At 40.6% G+C, this 22341-nt stretch overlaps 1 protein-coding gene across 2 annotated transcripts in view; it reads left to right on the forward strand.

Moving 5' to 3' along the window:
* ogdha (oxoglutarate dehydrogenase a) overlaps window positions 1–22341 on the forward strand; it is a 74324-nt gene that overhangs the window by 11184 nt on the left and 40799 nt on the right. For both annotated transcript variants that reach the window (XM_064974364.1, XM_064974357.1), the window contains exon 2: window positions 5554–5932. In XM_064974364.1, coding sequence (XP_064830436.1) covers window positions 5708–5932 — 225 coding nt within the window. In that variant the 5' untranslated portion in view covers window positions 5554–5707. The remainder of the gene's footprint in view (window positions 1–5553; window positions 5933–22341) is intronic.

The raw sequence follows: 22341 nt of genomic DNA on the forward strand, positions 1-22341 counted from the left end.
AATCCCGGAACATGTTCCAGTCTGTGATGGCAAAACAGTCCTGTCGTTTAGCATCTGCTTCATCTGACCACTTTTTTTATAGACACTGGTGCTTCCTGCTTTAATTTGTGCTTGTAAGCAGGAATCAGGAGGATAGAGTTGTGGTCGGATTTACCAAATGGAGGGCGTGGGAGAGCTTTGTACGCATCTCTGTGTGGAGTACAGGTGATCTAGAGTTTTTTTCCCCTCTGGTTGCACATTTAACATGTTATAGAAATTTGGTAGAACTGATTTACGTTCCTCTGCATTAAAGTCTTCGGCCACTAGGAGCTCTGCCTCTGAGTGGTTTCCTGTTTGCATTCAGTCAGCTGGATAAGGAAATAAGCAGTCTTCGTGCCCGCATCTGTTTATGGTGGTAAATAAACAGCCACGAAAAGTATAGCTGAGCACTCTCTAGGCAAGTAATGTGGCCGGCAATTTATCACAATATACTCTACTTCAGGCGAGCAACATCTAGAGACTTCCTTAGATTTCGTGCACCAGCTGTTGTTTACAAATATGCACAGACCACCCCCCCCCCCCCCCCACCTTGTCTTACCGGAGTGTGCTGTTCTATCTTCCCGGTGCAGTGTCTCCTGATAGCTGAATATCCATGTTGTCATTCAGCCACGATTCCATGACACATAGGATATTAGTTTTTGATGTCCCGTTGGAAGGATAATCGTTTTCGTACCTTGTCTAATTTATTGTGCAATGATTGCACGTTGGTGAGTAGTATTGACGGCAATGGCAGCTGTCCCACTCACTTTCTCCTGGTCCTGACCAGGCATCCGGCTCTTTGTCCTCTGTACCTGCGTCGCTTCCTCTTGCAAATAACGGGGATGTCGGCCCTGTGGGGTGGAGTCGTGTTAATGCAGAATTGTCTTGCTGAGTTTTGTAAATGTTGATTTTAAATGTTTGTATTTTCTGCTCGGCATCAGACTAAGTTTGTGCTTCAGTTGTACTTCTAAACTCAATTCACAACAATTCATAAATTGCATTCTATCATCACAGGGCTCTGAATGATGTGTAGCTACTTTTCTCCGTTATTTTTCTCGGCGTAGCCAGACTATCTTTCTCAGGTAAATTGCAAGGTTAACTTTAAGCAAAACATTAGGAAATGTAGCTTTCTTTGATAGGCCTAAACATTAGAAATGTGATAGCCATGCATCAATTTTGGAGAAAAAAAATGCTTTTTCATTGTAAGCTCATTCACTTACATGCAACTCCAGACTCCACAAAGACACAGGTTGTAGACATGCTGCTGGAGAGCCATTGATGCGTCAAATCATTGCTCATTTGCATATTATCTCTCATTCACATTCGCTTGTAAATGTCCAAAATCACCAAAAGAATTACATTTAAATAGCTTCTACTTATAGGTATAACTTTATGAGCTGGATTCCCTCGTTTGCATATCAAACTATCAGCCTCCTTGGAAATTCGCTATTGTGCTAATTTTGTTAGCATTCTGGTAATAGATGCCCAATGGGCTTGTTGGCATTTTTTGGGCGCCCCCTTGGTAATAGTGTAAATCCCTTGATGGTATTACGATGCCCAACCCTAGTATTAGAGCTGAAAGGTATAGACATTTTTGTCTTTATGTTTAGGAAACACACTTTTTTACCAAAACACATCAATTTATAGAGTGGAAACTAGAGGTCGACCGATTATGATTTTTCGACGCCGATACCGATTATTGGAGGACCAAAAAAAACCGATACAGATTAATCGGCCAATTTATGAAAAAATGTATATTAAAAAAAAATATTTATTTGTAATAATGACAATTACAACAATAATGAATGAACACTTATTTAACTTAATATAATACATCAATAAAATCAATTTAGCCTCAAATAAATAATGAAACATGTTCAATTTGGTTTAAATAATGCAAAAACAAAGTGCTGGAGAAGAAAGTAAAAGTGCAATATGTGCCATGTAAGAAGGCTAACGTTTAAGATCCTTGCTCAGAACATGAGAACATATAAAGTGGTGGTTCCTTTTAACATGAGTCTTCAATATTCCCAGGTGAGAAGTTTTAGGGTGAAGTTATTATAGGAATTATAGGGCTATTTCTCTATTTGTATTTCATTAACCTTTGACTATTGGATGTTCTTAGAGGCATTTTGGTATTGCCAGTGTAACAGTATAGCTTCTGTCCCTCTCCTCGCTCCTCCCTGGGCTCAAACCAGGAACTCAACGACAACAGCCACCCTCAAAGCAGCATTACCCATCGCTCCACAAAAGCCGCGACCCTTGCAGAGCAAGGGGAACAACCACTCCAATTCTCAGAGCGAGTGACGTTTTAAACGCTATTAGCGTGGACCTCGCTAACTAGCTTGCCATTTCACATCGGTTACACGAGCCTAATCTCAGGAGTGGATAGGCTTGAAGTCATAAACAGCTGCTGGCAAACACACAAGTGCTGTTTGAATGCATGCTTACGGGCCTGCTGGTGCCTTCCATCGCTCAGTCAGATTGCTCTATCAAATCATTAGTTATAACATGATAACACACAGAAATACAAGCCCTAGGTCATTAATATGGTCAATTCTGGAAACTATCATCTCAAAAACAAGACGTTTATTCTTTCAGTGAAATACAGAACCGTTCCGTATTTTATCTAACGGGTGGCATCCATAAGTCTAAATATTCCTGTTACATTGCACAACCTTCAATGTTATGTCATAATTACGTAAAATTCTGGCAAATTAGGCGGCCCAAACTGTTGCATATACACTGACTCTGCATGCAATGAACGCAAGAGAAGTGACACAATTTCACCTGGTTTATATTGCCTGCTAACCTTGATTTCTTTTAGCTAAATATGCAGGTTTAAAAATACATACTTCTGCGTATTGATTTTAAAGGCATTGATGTTTATGATTAGGTACACATTGGAGCAACGATACACACCACATCAATTATATGCAATGCAGGACACGCTAGATACTTCACATGGTTGATGATATTACTAGTTTAACTAGTGATTATGATTGATTGATTTTTATAAGATAAGTTTAATGCTAGCTAGAAACTTACCTTGGCTTATTGCATTCGCATAGCAAGCAGTCTCCTCGTGTAGTGCAATGAGAGCGTTGGACTAGTTAACTGTAAGGTTGCAATATTGGATCCCCCAAGCTGACAAGGTGAAAATCTGTCGTTCTGCCCCTGAACGAGGCAGTTAACCCACTGTTCCTAGGCTGTCATTGAAAATAAGAATGTGTTCTTAACTGACTTACCTAGTTAACTAAAGATGTAAAAAAAAAAAAACGGCCAAATCAGTTTCCAAAAATACCGATTTCCGATTGTTATGAAAACTTGAAATCGGCCCTAATTAATCGCCCATTCCGATTTAATCGGTCGACCTCTAGTAGAAACTCTTTATTTGGCTATAATACATAGACCAACACCAATAACCCACAACCAACTATCTTATCCTTTCCTAGGCCTTGCAGGTATCCAACCGCATGTTACAACACAATAAAATGCAAGAGCAACAAACCATATATTCAGAGTCCATTTTGCCAAATTGACTGCTTTTCAGCTGATTTCCCACCCTTTATGGGCCACCTAGGGGTGTGAGTTCAATTCCATCATTAGTTGTGCTTTTTAAATGGACACTAGGTGGGGTTGTTGTTCCAAGTTAAATGTTTTTTTTTTCATACTGTAATTGAGCGATCTTAGCTGTCAGCTTGTAAATATTTTTGCCAATTTACCTTCACCTTGTGCAGAGCTAGAGGTTGGAAACGCATGCTGGTGGAATTAGATTTCTTTAGCCACAGTCATGGAGTTCGCTAAATATCTTCATAAAGAAACTGATAAAACACACAGGTTATATCAAGGTGACCGTACAAAGTTGAGTACAAAGAGCAAGTGTCCACAACTAAAGACACTTATGAAAAAGTATGATGGTGTACTTACTACCTGCACATGCTAAAATAAATTAGGTGGGTAGATAATTGTCATTGTAGCAACGATTTTTATAAACAAACGTTTTGTTCTATTATCTACACAATATGCCATTATTGATTTTGGCCCATTAGGCCTGGCGTATTCCCACGTTCAAGGAGATTTCTGTTTTGAGTTATTTTGCCTTAAAACCTTTTTAGGCCTACCTATAGAACAATAATCTTCATCTTTGCCCAGCCTGGCAAGACTGGCAAAAATGGTGTTACACATCCCCAGTGGCTCTGCAAGTGTGGAGAGGATATTCTCCGCTGCTGGCCGGCTCTCCAGGCGCCATTGCATTAGCCTGAAGCCACAGACTGGCAAAACCTGTGTTTCTAAAAATGAATTCAAAGGCATCAACAAGTTATTTTTTGTTGAATTTGTATTTAATTATATTTAAATACAGGGCCTATATGCACAATTTTCACACCAAAAAAAATACTTTAAAAAATATTTATCGCTTATCATATACTTTAAATTATTCTTTATGATAACTAGTATAAAATATCGATAATTGTGCACATTTTCTATAATTTTCACCCTAATTATTAATTTACAAAGTACACAGGTCAATAATTTTATTCTGAAGGAATCTAGAAATCCATGACCCTGAAATACTTAGTTATTCTCGCCTGCTTCACATTGGTTCTGCTATGTTAGGTTACAAGTAGGGATATGCTCAAAACATAGGTGTAGCTTCAGGAAGGGATACATGTTCTTGTAGATACAGGAAGACCACATATATTGTTAAAATGGGTTCTTAACTACCTTTTTTTGTTTACACATAACATGTTCTCTCCAGCTATTTCCATACTAGCTTACATGATATCTAACTTGTCAAGAAGTAGCTAGCTAGCTAAGCATGCAGCTAGCTTGTCACCCATGTGAGCAGGTTCCTGTATTTAGTTTGAGGTGGGAGTAGTTGCCTCAATTTTATGATGAAAATAAGCAGGCAGATTCATTTTACACTGACTGATTACCCTTCCATCAATTTATCCTGCTTATGATAAGACAAACATATCAGTTTCTGTCTAGAATAACACACTTTAGCAATCAGATAAACATAAGAATCCCTGTGTCCTTCATAGCCCACCCGCATATTACTATTTTTACAAAACTCACTCCTTAAATAGGCCATGTATTATTGCAAATGCCCAACAGTTCACATCCAGCTGCACCGGCATAGTTGAGCCCAACCTGTGTATGTTGTCATGAGTAATGAAGATTCTGATGCTACAAAACACATACTAGACTAACATTGCCAACACTTACATTAACCAGAGCGCTCAGTCATCTCTTTGACCAGTAAAGCAAACATAACACAGTTCAATATTGTGCATGCAGTATTCACATCCCTGGAGGATCAGTGATGACACTCATTAAATAGTACTTTCATTCCCTTAAAACCAATAATGCAATTTAATATTGACAGTTGTCATTACTCTGTGTATATGCAGGTGCTGGCTGTGACATAAGTTTGCTTTACCCTGTTTTTTTTATGCATCAGGCGGTCCCTTTCACTCTGTTAACTCATTACACATTGCCTATATAATCACACAACCTCTCAATCTTTTGCAGGTTAGGAAATAAACACCGCTGACAAGTGAAAACCAAAGGCCCCCTGGAAAAAGTTTTCCTGTGGATCATTTGACTGCAGTTTGGTTGAAGTGAAAGGAGTCTCCATCCCACTCTGTTTTGGAGAGACAGGCGAGTTGTGTGCTAAAGGACTGCGATGCATCGCTTAAGGACTTGCGCTGCCCGGCTGCGGCCGCTGACAGCCACTCAGACTGCTCAGAACTTTTCACAGCAGAGGCGTGTGGCCGTACCAAGGACTTTTCAGCCATTTAGGTGCTACACCGCGCCTGTGGCTACCGAGCCTTTCCTCAATGGAACAAGCTCCAATTATGTGGAGGAGATGTACTATTCATGGCTAGAGGACCCCAAGAGTGTTCATAAGGTAAGGCCCTTTACCCCTAGGAGTGAGGTGTTCTCAGGGCATCCAGCTCCTATAGAGTGAGATCTTCCTGCACTTTCTGTCTCTGGGAGGAGGGGGGGGGTTCTACATTGGATAAAAGTAGAAACTCAGAGCTACAAAATGGTTATCATACACTACATTTGAGTTAACAATGGGAAAGAAATTATGCTTTGAAAGCTGATCAACTCGTTATTGAGAGAACCGTCTTTTCAAAGTTTTGGTACTACTATTGGAGAGGAGAGCCCCTCTTTGTCTACACCCATTCAGCATTGTTCACACCCTCTTAAGCCTTAGCCACACCCATCTCTTTGAGGGTTGATCCCAGTTCTGTACAAACTTGCCAGCTACTTCCAGACATCTAAGAGAGGGAAAGAACAGCTCACTGAACATTACTCACTTTATCTGTGGTTTCGCATTCAGAGCGCACACTGGACGCTCTGGCCAATAAGTAGGGTTGTTCTAAAAGCTCTGACCTCACAACGACAGTCAAGCACCTAAGCTAACTGGCTGACATTGTTACGTCCAGACACGTATGAGAGAACTCCCCACTCTGACCGTTTTACTCGCCCTAGCAGAACTGGTTAGGCTTTTTTCATGTTATCCAGAGCGTTGGTGACTGTAACTGCTGTTGGCAACAATTGATAAATGCTTTGTTGACGAAGTTCATAGACACCAGACATATTCAACGGGTGTTGCGCTTTCAAAAGGCATCAGTTATTCTGCGCTCTGGCATACTAAGACGCGAGTCTTTTAAGAAATTTAGCTAGATAGCTAGCAAGGTAAACAATGAATCCCAATGCATGACGTAACGTCAGTTAGAAAGCCAGCCAGCTGTTAGCTAGCTAGCTTAACAGTACACTGTAACTTGAAATTAAAATACTTTGTCAAAATTAGTTAAGATATGTAGCTAGCTAGCTAAACAATGGACCATAATCACAACTCATGACGTTACTACCCTGCATGAATGCAGGTAGCTAACCAACCAGGTTCTATGGCTATAACTAGCTAAGCAAATGTGTCTGAGATGCAAAGAATAAGATCATACACATAACGTTAGCTAGCGACCCAGCCAGCTAATGTTAATTTGTTAACAGTACACTTGAAATTAAACCACTTTCTGTCAAAATTAGAAACGTGAAATATCTGAATCTTACCAGTATACATCATGGTTGGACATCTCTCCTGTGTGATGCCATGCATGGTTGCCTTAGTTTTACGATGTTATCCAGACTGTTGTTTTTTCCATCTCCTTAGCTATCATACTCGAATTCCACTTTCAAAACTCGGTTCTCCAGAAAGTGGAGAGCATACACATAACGTTAGATAGCGAGCCAGCAAGCTAACCTTAGCTAGCTAGCATTACACTTTAACTTGACATTAGGTTTATGCAGTTTTACATTGTGGATTTTTTTTTTTTTTAAACTGCGTTTGACACGATTACCTAAACATACTGACCAGCTCCAATTGACGGATACGTGCTCTGTGGCAGACCAATCCAAACTTAACTCTCGGCATGTCCAGCCCACCCTTCTCAGCCAATCATGGCTAGCGGGAAGGCTGCTCACTTTTTCTGTGGCTAACCAGCTTGGCTCTTAATGTAACCATTTTATTCGTATGTACAGATGGCATACAAGTTTGATATTAAAACCTGTTATGGCTGCATCCCTTTGTTCTCAATTTCCACCTGAAGACATACCCTAATCTAACTGCCTGTAGCTCAGCCCCAGAGGCAAGGAAATGCATATTCTTGGTATCATTTGAATGGAAACATTCTAAAGTTTGTGGAAATGTTAATTGAATGTAGGAGAATATAACAGTAGATCTGGTGGAAGAAAATAGAAAGAAAGAAAGAGCATACGTTTTCTGTTTTTTATTGTTGTATCTTTCACATGTACTAGAATAGCCACACAGTCAGAGGATGCTGGAGATAATTTTGATGGATAACAAAAGAGTGCAACTGTAGGTGTGCAAAAATTCAGACTGAACACTTCAGGAATGGGTGAGCTACATGACATTTAGCATGAAGTCACACAAGTTGCCCAAATGTACCCAAGTGGCCGAATTGGTGAAATGATCTATAACTATAGAACAGTGCAAATAACTATATACAACATATCAAAAAGCAATTCTAACATTCACACACACCAAAAAAAAAAATATTAGAAAAAAAAAAAAAAACACGGCAGTGGCCATGTGTGTGTTTGCTGTTCTACTCCATTCGATTGGAATAAAAAAAATGGAAAATATAATCTGACATGGGGAAGAAAAAAAAGAAGGAAAAATAAAAATATATATACACACACCCAAACAAACCACACATTTCATTGCAATTTTTTTATATATAATATACATATATATTTTTATATTTCATATAAAACAGCATTAGCACTTACCCATCCAGAAGTACGTCCTGTCCTTGCAGAAACAGCTCCTCAGTTCGTTTGAATCCTAACACTCCAAGATTCCTCAAACAAAAAAATCTCTCACTTTTACACTGTCACTTTAGACTTTGACTTCTCTTTTCCTGATTTATTCGCCATGTTCAATGAAATTCTTGAAAATACAACTTTCCGAAATACAGTTGCGCGTAAAAAGCCTTACAGCAACTCCTCTGATCGTCAAGGCAAGAATGGAGTTCCTTACGCATGCGATTACAAACAAGGAATGGTGGTCCAACCCAAAACCATTACATACTGGCGTTTACCTCAGCTCATTGGCTATCTACCCAGCTAGATTTCAAGAAGATCAGTGGTCATTGGGCAGAAATATAGTCAATCAATGAAGCTTCGCTAAAATTATTGGTGCGTAAGGTAGTCATTGCGCGTTGTCTTCAAATCAGTTCACTTTGGTCAATACTCCCCGCAAAAAAAACACTGACGTTTGGCTGTGTTGCAAACATCCAGAGGAATGCACTGAAACCAACCATGACTAGATAAACAATTGTTTACGGTGTGTAATCACGTCGAATGCTCCGGGAAAAAATTGAATAAGATGAAATTCACGGCACAAACGGTTTACAATGTTTCGATTTAGGCTATAAAAATGGATTTTATCAAAGAAAACTGCACTTCATTTGATCACTGGGGAACCTCAGGAAGAGAAATAAGAGCAAGATATCAGAATGTAAGTCATTTTACCTTCAGATGTGAATGTGTAAAAACTGTCATGGCTGAATGTTTCTGTTGTTGATTGCTCTTCTCAAACAAAAGCATGGTATTTGTTCACTGTAAATAGCTATTTTAAATTGGAAAACGTAGTTTGATTACCAAGATTCTAATATTTAGAAGGGTGTAAGGCACTTGCATTTTCAAGAATGTTTAATGTTACGAAGTTGTATTTTTAGTTGTCACTCTGAAATTTCCCCTGATGTTGATCCCTGTACAGGGATCACAGCCATAACGGGTTAAAGGCCCAGTGCAGTCAAAGTGAACTTCATGTTTTTTTTAAATATGTTTTCACACGGAGGTTGGAATAATGCTGGAAAATTGTGAACATAATGCCATTTTGGTGTAAGAGCTGTTCGAATAGACGGCCTGAAATTTCAGCCTACTTCGGTGGAATGTAGTTCTGGTGTTCCATGGTGACATCACCATGCAGTAAATTAGTTAAAGGTGAATTTAGTCCCTACTAAATTAGCAACATTACGTTTTTATCATTAACATCAACTTTATCCAAACCCCAAGCTGGAACGAGCGCATCTTCATTTCACTGGTAGAATTGTAAGTTTCGACTTTCTGTGTATTCGTCTGTTCATAGCGATCCACAAAGTCCAGCATTCGTAGAAACAACATTATTGCGTGTTGGCTGTTTTAAGTAAACAATCTCAGAACTTCTCTAGGCATTTTATATATTGTCATTTTGTAACTTATTTGTAATTATTTTACCACTTTTCTCACCAATTTTGTGATATCCAATTGGTAGTTTGTTTTGTCCCATCTCTGCAGCTCCCGTGCGGACTAGGGAGAGGCGAAGGTCAAGAGCCATGTGTCCTCCGAAACACGACCCTGCCAAGCCGCACTGCTTCTTGACGCAACATTTGTTCCTTCTGGCTGCGCTAATTACAAATAAGCTCAAAAATGAGTTACCGTTCTACCAACCAGCGATTTACCCCAATGCTGCCAATGGTTTTTCGGCTATCAAGAATGATGCTTATGATGAACAAAGATTATCAGTAGTATTTTCAGGCTGAACAGATAGTGAATCCATTTCGACGAGACCTGAGAAGTGATGCGGTGCCGTTGTTTTCTCCCTTCGAAAAGAAGATTTTCAATTGCAGTAGAGGTAACATAACGTTAGCTAGACTAGGTACGGTAGTCAATTAAACGTTAGGTAATCGATTTGATAAAATAGCATGTCATCACATTAAGGATACTAAAGACACAACACCACATAAGCCTAATAAAATACTTCAAAACAGTAGGCTAACTGCATATAGGTCTTTCACTGTGTGGTGACTTAAGTCCCTCTTTGCCATGCAAATGAACTGAATCCCAAAAACACATTTCCACTGCATTTCAGCCCTGCCACAAAAGGACTAGCTTGACATCATGTCAGTGATTCTCTCGTTAACACAGGTGTGAGTGTTGAAGAGGACAAGGCTGGAGATCACTCTGTCATGCTGATTGAGTCTGAATAACAGACTGGAAGCTTCAAAAGGAGGGTGGTGTTTGGAATCATTGTTCTTCCTCTGTCAACCATAGGTACCTGCAAGGAAACATGTGCAGTCATTACTTTGCACAAAAAGGGCTTCACAGGCAAGGATATTGCTGCCAGTAAGATTGCACTTAAATTAACCAATTATTGGATCACCAAGAACTTCAAGTAGAGTGGTTCAATTGTTGTGAAGAAGGCTTCAGGGCACCTAAGGAAGTCCAGCAAGCGCCAGGACCGTCTCCTAAAGTTGATTCAGCTGCAGATCGGGGCACCACCAGTACAGAACTTGCTCAGGAATGGCAGCAGGCAAGTGTGAGAGCATCTGCACGAACAGTGAGGCGAAGACTTTTGGAGGATGGCCTGGTGTCAAGAAGGGCAGCAAAGAAGCCACTTTTCTCAATGAAAAACATTAGGGACAGACTGATATTCTGCAAAAGGTACATGGATTGGACTGCAGTCATTTTCTCTGATGAATCCCCTTTCCGATTGTTTGAGGGCATCCGGAAAAAAGCTTGTCCGGAGAAGACGAGGCGAGCGCTACCATCAGTCCTGTGTCATGCCAACAGTAAAGCATCCCGAGACCATTCATGTGTGGGGTTGCTTCTCAGCCAAGGGACTGGGCTCACTCACAATTTTGCCTAAAAACACAGCAATGAATAAAGAATGGTACCAACACATCCTCCGAGAGCAACTTCTCCCAACCATCCAGGAAGTTTGATGAACAATGCATTTTCCAGCATGATGGATCACCTTGCCATAAGGTAAAAGTGATAACTAAGTGGCTCAGGGAACAAAACATCAATATTTTGGATCCATGGCCAGGAAACTCCCCAGAACTTAATCCCATTGAGAACTTGGTCAATCCTCAAGAGGCAGATGGGCAAACAAAACCCCACAAATTCTGACAAACTCCAAGCATTGATTATGCAAGAATAGGTTGCCATCAGTTACAATGTGGCCCAGAAGTTCATTGACAGCATGCCAGGGCGGATTACAGAGGTCTTGAAAAAGAAGGGTTAACACTGTAGAAATAGACTATTTGCGTCAACTTCATATATAATTGTCAATAAAAGCCTTTGACACTTATGAAATGCTTGTAATTATACTTCAGTATTTGATAGTAACATCTGACAAAAAAATCTAAAAGACACTGACACGCTGACCAGACTGGACACTTCGCATGCGCGAGCGTTGAAAAATAAATTTAGAAATCCATGTTATTCAATTATTGCGCCAATGACCGTCTGCATTGCCAAGGGCTAAAATAGGACCGACTTCTATTTCTGACGCAGATCGCGCTGCAAGTCCTGCCTCTCCCATCTCCTCATTGTCTTTCAATCAGGGTACCTGCTTCTATAAACCAAACTTTCACTATTACCACAACTGGAAAAACAGTTTATGTAAATATTAAAGTTGATGCCAATCACCATATAAGTTCAAAGACGAAAAAGGCCTGGAAGGAGGAGAGGGGACTAGAAACGATTTGGTTGACCATTTTATGTGTTAGCTAGCAACAGCAAGCTAGCTAAATAGGACAAATTAGCTAGCATGTGCAAGCTAGCTAGCTAAATTGCCATACATGTTTAATGTTTTTCGACCTGTCCCCAAATTAATGTCATTGGTTTAGAGTTTGTTTTGATATTTTAACCTGCATATCGTGACCACTTTTGGTGTGGGAGGACAAAATACATTTATGCGCAGTGGTGCACACTCGCAGCCGGTTTGGGTTCCGTGTGAGGCAGCAGACTTTGAAAGTTAATATTTGGGTAATTCTCAAAACTTTAGGCCACGACTGTACAGTTAAGGCGTCAGCTTATTTGAACTAACACTTCTGAATTTCTGTTGGCGTGCATTTTTAAAGTGCTGAACAAAGGCCTATCTTGTCGCAGCTCGTTTGCTTGCACTTGCTTATACCATTTAACACAGCTCTAAGATCAAACAAATTTACTGAACATAAATGTAATGTTTGTGTATTGTTCAAAAGTCAAGTCAAGATGACTCGAGAGGACCTGAATGTCAGCTTGATCATGACAACACTCCAACAGCTTTACAAGTGTTCCCTGAAGTTAATGTGTTTCTTTGGAATAGCAATTTCATCATGACCACCTCTCCCCATCATCTGCTGACATATGTTATCAGTTATCAATTGAACGATCGATTGAAAGGTGCTATTTCTCCTCAATCTCCCAGACACAACAATACATTAAACTGCCTTAATGTTGCTGGATCCCAGGAAGAGTAGCTGCTGCGTTGGCAGGAGCTTATGGGAACCTTAATAAATACATACTGTTTAAGAAGTGCACTACTAAGACATTTCACACCTTCTGCAGCCCCCCAGCTCATTCACCTTGTTGAATGATCTTCCCTCTCAAAAGTAGCTGCCAATGTTCCTCATTGTCCCTAAACGCTACACTAGTCTTTCATGAAACGGAGTCTACAACCCACACAAATGGCTCAGGTAGTGCAGCTCATCCAGGATGGCGCATCAATGCGAGCAGTGGCAAGAAGGTTTGCTGTGTCTGTCAGCGTAGTGTCCAGAGCATGGAGGCGCTACCAGGAGACAGGCCAGTAAATCAGGAGATGTGGAGGAGGCCATAGGAGGACAACAACCCAGCAGCAGGACCGTTACCTCCGCCTTTGTGCAAGGAGGAGCACTGCAAAATGAACTCCAGCAGGCCACAAATGTGCATGTGTCTGCTCAAAAGGTCAGAAACAGACTCCATGAGGGTGGTATGAGGGCCCGACGTCCACAGGTGGGGGTTGTGCTTACAGCCCTGGCATTTGCCAGAGAACACCAAGATTGGCAAATTCACCACTGGCGCCCTGTGCTCTTCACAGATGAAAGCAGGTTCACACTGAGCACATGTGACAGACGTGACAGAGTCTGGAGACGCCGTGGAGAACGTTCTGCTGCCTGCAGCATCCTCCAGCATGACCGGTTTGGCGGTGGGTCACTTATGGTGTGGGGTGGCATTTCTTTGGGGGGCCGCCAGAGGTAGCCTGACAGCCATTAGTGTTAGAGTTGCGTCAATTTGAATCTGTCATATTTATCCTGATACCAATGAGTCACTAATTGTAATATAATGTATTTTTTTTAGCTAAGCAATAAGTGGTAAATGCAATTTTCGTATATACAGGCTCTCCAGCCCCCTAAGCGCTTCAGTTCATAGATGTAACTGTGGCTGTGAAGAATATCTATGCGCTCATGGTCGATACCGTTATCTTGCACCTGGCTCCTGTTATCTAACAAAAGACCGTTTTTTTCTCTCGCAACACTACGTTCTGAATGTGCCTCCCCCAACTCATTGCACAGGTCCTGTCTTCATGTTATTATGTACTGTTGACAATGTTTCAAGTCAGCTATGTTGCATAACACATACATACATCCACACAAGCCAATAGCAGATAATATGCAATCACATATATGGTAACGGGCTATAGTGCATAACACAGAATCCTCATATTAGGTACCGAGATGAGATCCTCAGACCCCTTGAGACCATATGCTGGTGCGGTTGGCCCTGGGTTCCTCCTAATGCAAGACAATGCTAGACCTCTTGTGGCTGGAGTGTGTCAGCAGTTCCTGCAAGAGGAAGGCATTGATGCGCTGGACTGGCCTGCCCGTTCCCCAGACCTGAATCCAATTGAGCTCCATCCACCAACGCCACGTTGCACCACAAACTGTTCAGGAGTTGGCGGATGCTTTAGTCCAGGTCTGGGAAGAGATCCCTCACGAGACCATCCGCCACCTCATCAGGAGCATGCCCAGGCGCTGTAGGGAGGTCATACAGGCACAGAAATTCAGAAGTGTTAGTTCAAATAAGCTGACGCCTTAACTGTACAGTCTTGGCCTAAAGTTTTGAGAATTACCCAAATATTAACTTTCACAAAGTCTGCTGCCTCACACGGAACCCAAACCGGCTTCGAGCGTGCACCACTGCGCATAAATGTATTTTGTCCCCCCACACCAAAAGTGGTCACGATATGCAGGTTAAAATATCAAAACAAACTCTAAACCAATGACATTAATTTGGGGACAGGTCGAAAAACATTAAACATGTATGGCAATTTAGCTAGCTAGCTTGCACATGCTAGCTAATTTGTCCTATTTAGCTAGCTTGCTGTTGCTAGCTAACACATAAAATGGTCAACCAAATCGTTTCTAGTCCCCTCTCCTCCTTCCAGGCCTTTTTCGTCTTTGAACTTATATGGTGATTGGCATCAACTTTAATATTTACATAAACTGTTTTTCCAGTTGTGGTAATAGTGAAAGTTTGTCTTTCAATCAGGGTACCTGCTTCTATAAACCAATGAGGAGATGGGAGAGGCAGGACTTGCAGCGCGATCTGCGTCAGAAATAGAAGTCCGTCCTATTTTAGCCCTTGGCAATGCAGACGGTCATTGGCGCAATAATTGAATAACATGGATTTCTAAATTTATTTTTCAACGCTCGCGCATGCGAAGTGTCCAGTCTGGTCAGCGTGTCAGTGTCTTTTAGATTTTTTTGTCAGATGTTACTATCAAATACTGAAGTATAATTACAAGCATTTCATAAGTGTCAAAGGCTTTTATTGACAATTATATGAAGTTGACGCAAATAGTCTATTTCTACAGTGTTAACCCTTCTTTTTCAAGACCTCTGTAATCCGCCCTGGCATGCTGTCAATGAACTTCTGGGCCACATTGTAACTGATGGCAACCTATTCTTGCATAATCAATGCTTGGAGTTTGTCAGAATTTGTGGGGTTTTGTTTGCCCATCTGCCTCTTGAGGATTGACCAAGTTCTCAATGGGATTAAGTTCTGGGGAGTTTCCTGGCCATGGATCCAAAATATTGATGTTTTGTTCCCTGAGCCACTTAGTTATCACTTTTACCTTATGGCAAGGTGATCCATCATGCTGGAAAATGCATTGTTCATCAAACTTCCTGGATGGTTGGGAGAAGTTGCTCTCGGAGGATGTGTTGGTACCATTCTTTATTCATTGCTGTGTTTTTAGGCAAAATTGTGAGTGAGCCCAGTCCCTTGGCTGAGAAGCAACCCCACACATGAATGGTCTCGGGATGCTTTACTGTTGGCATGACACAGGACTGATGGTAGCGCTCGCCTCGTCTTCTCCGGACAAGCTTTTTTCCGGATGCCCTCAAACAATCGGAAAGGGGATTCATCAGAGAAAATGACTGCAGTCCAATCCATGTACCTTTTGCAGAATATCAGTCTGTCCCTAATGTTTTTCATTGAGAAAAGTGGCTTCTTTGCTGCCCTTCTTGACACCAGGCCATCCTCCAAAAGTCTTCGCCTCACTATTCGTGCAGATGCTCTCACACTTGCCTGCTGCCATTCCTGAGCAAGCTCTGTACTGGTGGTGCCCCGATCTGCAGCTGAATCAACTTTAGGAGACGGTCCTGGCGCTTGCTGGACTTTCTTGGGTGCCCTGAAGCCTTCTTCACAACAATTGTACTACTCTACTTGAAGTTCTTGGTGATCCAATAATTGGTTAATTTAAGTGCAATCTTACTGGCAGCAATATCCTTGCCTGTGAAGCCCTTTTTGTGCACATGTTTCCTTGCAGGTACCTATGGTTGACAGAGGAAGAACAATGATTCCAAACACCACCCTCCTTTTGAAGCTTCCAGTCTGTTATTCAAACTCAATCAGCATGACAGAGTGATCTCCAGCCTTGTCCTCTTCAACACTCACACCTGTGTTAACGAGAGAATCACTGACATGATGTCAGTTAGTCCTTTTGTGGCAGGGCTGAAATGCAGTGGAAATGTGTTTTTGGGATTCAGTTCATTTGCATGGCAAAGAGGGACTTAAGTCACCACACAGTGAGAGACCGATATGCAGTTAGCCTACTGTTTTGAAGTATTTTATTAGGCTTATGTGGTGTTGTGTCTTTAGCATCCTTAATGTGATGACATGCTATTTTATCAAATCGATTACCTAACGTTTTATTGACTACCTGATTGAATTAAATCATGCAACAATTAACTCATTAATAACCTGGGGCTCCACGGATTAAGTTTATTTAAGGAGTTACGTCTTCCGAATTAACTCTTAGATCTAAAGATCTCTTACATTTCAGTCATCGATCAGTCATTAATTATTCTTTACCTTTTATCAGTCTCAACCAAGAATTTTACGACATTCAGAATCTGCAGGAACCCTAGTTTCCATAATGAATCAGCCATATACATTGGCTTTATTTATTTACTAAATAAATAATTACACACTTACATAACTGATATTGGTTACGAAAATGATAAGTCTCTAGTGTGCTAAGCTGATATGAGAGCTTGGTAGACAAAGGGAAGGGGGTGTGGACCTCTCAAGAGTGGGAAACTCCTAGCTTATAACTACTCATAGAAATTGCTAATACTTTACATGAACAACCGCTCATTTGAAAATTTAAATTGCAATTTACATATTTACGAGTATGTCTTGTTGTCTCGCTGTGTTTGCCGGTCTATCTGCTGGAGAGAGTCGACAAAAGTCTGGTTGTGTTCCCCCAGAAGTCAGTCTGTCGTTGTAGGTGGTTAGAATTCGGAAATGTACTCCTAGAGTAGATGCTTCGGCGGTTGTCAGTATTCTCAATCGAGACTTACGTCATTTCTAGCCGCAGACTAGTAATTATACATCTAAGATTTGCTCTTATTCTGTACTGTTCGAAAAATCTGAGTTTAACCATTTGCAACCTTAGTTTACACCGTGGTTTGCGTGGTCTTCACCATTCGAGACATCTGGCTTGCCTGAGTCTCTTTGGCATTCATTTTTTATTTCGTCACTGGTGGTTTTATATTCTGGAGAAGAAAAGGACGGTTCCTTGACACCGGCGTAATGTCTATGCTCACATGGACATGGCCACTGACTAGTTAATCTTTATATGAAAAGCCATACTCTCATTTAGAAAGTTATTTTCACATTACATCTTTTCAAAAATAATTTCATGTTTAATCACATATGTTTCACAATATTTAGATGTAAACCTGACAGCTGGGAAAAATCTCACAATACTACATGTCCAAAGGGGGAGAGGGTTCCTTCCAGGAATTTACGACATGTCAAGTCATTAAACTGTAGAGGGGGGTGGCTTGTATTATAGCCCCCCAGGGCATATCATAACAGTGGTCATAAAAGGAAGGAGAAATACAATCACGAAGATCCACTTTTATAGACAATAGGCCTATACCGATGCACAGACCGCACATTGCGCAAACAAATCAACTCTCGCAATATCAACTGGAATTACGTAAGTCTATTACTGAACTTTCACTGGTAAACATGGTTACAGACCTACTGAGACCTAAATAAGCAATATAACAATTGAGATGTGCAAACTATGGCATAAGAGAACGATGAGTGGATAAGAGGTAAGCCCTTAAGACCTTAATGAGCGAGCTAAGACGGACAATAAGCCTATTTGTTTAGCACTTATGAAATGGACAGTGACAACATGGGCTGTTCTTACAGTATTCCCCCTGTACACCAAGTCAGAAACGAAAACTAAATAATCGGGGCATATAAGCAGACAATGAAAGCCTTTATAATATTAGATGACATTTCTCTAAAACTTACTGAATGCTACATGTGCACCACAGTCAGAACAGTAGGCAAAGTTCTGAGGGGGAGAGGGGTCATTCTTAGAGTAAGACACATGGGCTACTAACCGCTTACTACAGAACATACACACAGTACTACTTTCTTAGCTACAGTATACATATCTTCCTGGCATATTACATAATTTATGCAGAAGCATACAAGACACAGGCCTGTTTATGTACTCACCGTTTTGCTGTGCTCACTTGAAGAGGAAGGTGGCACGGCGGGGGGGAAAGAGGTTGAAGATCACGTCGGTGATCTTCAGGTCGGAAAGTTCGAGAAAGAGACCCAAGTTCCCAACTTGGAATTCCGAGTTGGATGACAGTTCAAACCATTCTTTCCCAGTTAGTGCTAGTTCTTTTCTGAGGTCCCAGTTATCTTGAACGCTCTAAAGTCTGAGATTTACCAATTCTCAATTCCCAGTTTTTAACATGGCAGAAGTTATGTTGGATTGTATTCAACATTTTATGGCCCATGGTGTTGTGTGAATGTTTTAAGCTTGGAAAAGATACCCTTTCAGACAAATGTTTTAAATCCTTCAACCCAGACTTGGACCACACACCCTTCCCACTGAATAGCCGGCAGGGGAAGCAAAATGGTGATTGTTTTGCAATGCTTGCAGTTTGTGGTCGAGGAACACCTATACATTCGATCTAAAATTCTCTTCATATGAAGAGGATTTGCTAGTAAATTGTTGATGCGATTCATGACTGCTTGTCTAGCTAGCTTGCTAACTAAGATTTTAAAAGTTTGAAGTTGACCTACTTTGATTGGACATCAGTCCAATCAAAGCTACGGTAGATACACCGTGATTTGACAATTTTAATCTGTGGCCAATGACCTTGAGCCTTCTTGGATGGGCACTTCTAATATAAATCTTTGGCAGCAGCCAAGGGGGCTAGGAACTGCCTAGGTCTTCCTATAGATTCTGTGGTGATGTAGTGTCCCCTTGAGTGAGAACACTGATTCAATCACTATGCAACTTGAGAAGATTACCAACGCCTACGCTCTGTGCTTTTGCTGCCTGTCACTCCACCACAGAAAGCACTGAGCTAAGCTGAAACACCTGCATTTTGGAGCTGCCTTACTCGGAGACCATGTTTGTATGCAGCTTTATTAACTCTAGGAGTATTAGTCTTTTTCTTAATGTTTGCAAACAGATATGTAACACAAATGAATGGTAGGTAGGGCTCAAACCAGGTGGGGTACCTGCACTGAATGACGAATTGCCACTGCTCCTGAGCAACTCACTGACCTAGAAATGCCTCGGCATTTTGAAAACAAGCTCTGATTCCTCCAGGGTGAAATTCCCCTTTAATAGACCAATACGATTTCCAAACCTGTCTGCTAATTTTTTGTTTTCCCCTCATCACTCAGACCACTCCCAGACAGTGCTAGCAAAATTATTGCTAGAGAAATTGCCCTTTTGCTAAGAAAGTATTAACATTTCATTTTGACAAAATTACTGCTGACAAGAGTCAGAATCTCAATGTCATAGCATGGGGCCCCATTTGATTTTGTAATGTTTGAGTCAGTCATATAGCATTAGAAACACAGCATACGCAAGTAAAATGAAATTATATTGGTCACATACACATATTTAGCAGATGTTATTGCGGGTGTAGCGAAATGCTTGTGTTCCTAGCTCCAACAGTGCGGTATTTTCTAACAATACACATCTAAAAGTAAAATAATGGATTTAAGAAATATTAGGATGAACAATGTTGGAGTGGCATTAAAATACAGTAGACTAGAATACAGTATGTACAGTGCATTTGGAAAGTATTCAGACCCCTTGACAATTTACACATTTTGTTACCTTACAGCCTTATTCTAGTAATGTTTGCAATTGTAATTTCAATTAAAAAATAAATAAAAATGAAATCACATTTACAAGTATTCAGAGCCTTTAAAAACAAGTTTTAACCTGTCCACTACTAGCGGAACCCCCCCGCAACAGCCAGTGAAAGTGCAGGGCGCCAAACTCAAAACAACATCTCATAATTAAAATTCCTCCTCCATACAAATATTTTACACCATATTAAAGATAAAATTCACGTTAATCCAGCCACAGTGTCTGATTTTCAAAAATGATTTACAGCAAAAGCACCACAAACGATTATGTTATGTCACCTTCAAGCCACAGAAAAACACAGCCATTTTTCCAGCCAAAGAGAGAAGTCACAAAAAGCAGAAATGGAGAGAATTAATCACTAACCTTTGATCTTCATCAGATGACACTCATAGGACTTGATGTTACACAATACATGTATGTTTTGTTTGATAAAGTTCATATTTATATAAAAAAATCTGAGTTTACATTGGCGCGTTATGTTCAGTAGTTCTAAAACATGTGGTGATATTGCAGAGAGCCACATCAATTTACAGAAATACTCATAATAAACATTGATAAAGATATGACTATTATACATGGAACTTTAGATACACTTCTCCTTTATGCAACCGCTGTGTCAGATAAAATAAAAAAAAATGCAAATCATGCAATAATCTGAGTACAGCCTTTAGACAACAAAGCAGCCAAAAAGATACCCGCCATATTGGGTAGTCAACATTACCCAGAAATAGCATTTTAAATATTCACTTACCTTTGATCTTCATCAGAATGCACTCCCAGGAATCCCAGTTCCACCATAAATGTTTTGATAATGTCCATCAGTTATGTCCAAATATCTTCTTTTGTTAGGGCGTTTGGTAAACAAATCCAAAACCGCTACAGCCTGTAGAAACATGCCAACCTAAGTATGGAATCGATCTTTAGGATGGTTTTAACATAAAACTTGATGAATGTTCCAACCGGACAATTCCTTTGTACAAATTAAGTGGAACGTAGCTACCTTTCACGGTGAGCGCACCAGACAGAGGCTGTGGCACTCTGCCAGACCACTCACTCAAAGAGCCCTTATGAGCCCCTCTAGAGTAGAATCCTCAAAACAGGTTCTCAATACTGTTGACATCTAGTGGAAGCCTTGGGAAGTGAAACATAACTAAAATCACCCTGTATCTTCAATGGGGGCTGAAAAACTACAAACCTCAGATTTCCCACTTCCTGGTTGGATTTTCCTCAGGTCTATTTTTATTTCATCAGACCAGAGGACATTTCTCAGAAAAGTACAATCTTCGTCCCCATGTGCAGTTGCAAACCGTAATCTAACTTTTTTATGGCGATTTTGGAGCAGTGGCTTCTTCCTTGCTAAGCGGCCTTTCAGGTTATGTCGATATAGGACTCATTTTACTGTGGATATAGATACTTTTGTACCCGGTTCCTCCAGCATCTTCACAAGGTCCTTTGCTGTTGTTCTGGGATTGATTTGCACGTTCATCCCTAGGAGACAGATTGCGTCTCCTTCCTGAGCGGTATGAAGGCTGCATGTGGTCCCATAGTGTTTATACTTGCGTACTATTGTTTGTACAGACGAACGTGGTACCTTCAGGCATTTGGAAATTGCTCCCAAGGATGAACCAGACTTGGAGGTCTACCTTTTTTTTTATGAGGTCTTGGCTGATTTCCCCATGATGTCAAGCAAAGAGGCACTGAGTTTGAAGGTATGCCTCCAATTGAGGTACACCTCCATTTGACTCAAATTATGTTAATTAGCCTATCAGAAGCTTCTAAAGACATGACATTTTCGTAGCGGTTTAAAGGCACACTCAACTTAGTACATGAGAACTTCTGACCCACTGGAATTGTGAAACATTGAAATAATCTGTATGTAAACATTTGTTGGAAAATTACTTGTGTCATGCACAAAGTAGATGTCCTAACTAAAACTAGAGTTCGTTAACAAGACATTTGTAGAGTGGTTAAACAATGAGTTAATGATTCCAGCCTATGTGTATGTAAACTTCCAACTTCAACTGTGTATATGTATGTATGTATGTATGTATGTATGTATGTATGTACACTGTAAGTATGTATATATATACACACACACTATGTGTATATATTTGTATATATGTGTATGTATGTGTGTGTGTATATATATATATATATATATATACTATACACACACTATATGTATATATGCACGCACACATGTATGTATGTAGTTTGTCTTGAGAAAAGGTCCCCCCCACCCCAAAACCTGCATTTTTTGGGGTGGACGTAGGTGGCCCGAA

Source organism: Oncorhynchus masou, chromosome 1 (assembly GCF_036934945.1).
Source record: "Oncorhynchus masou masou isolate Uvic2021 chromosome 1, UVic_Omas_1.1, whole genome shotgun sequence".
NCBI lineage: Eukaryota > Metazoa > Chordata > Actinopteri > Salmoniformes > Salmonidae > Oncorhynchus > Oncorhynchus masou.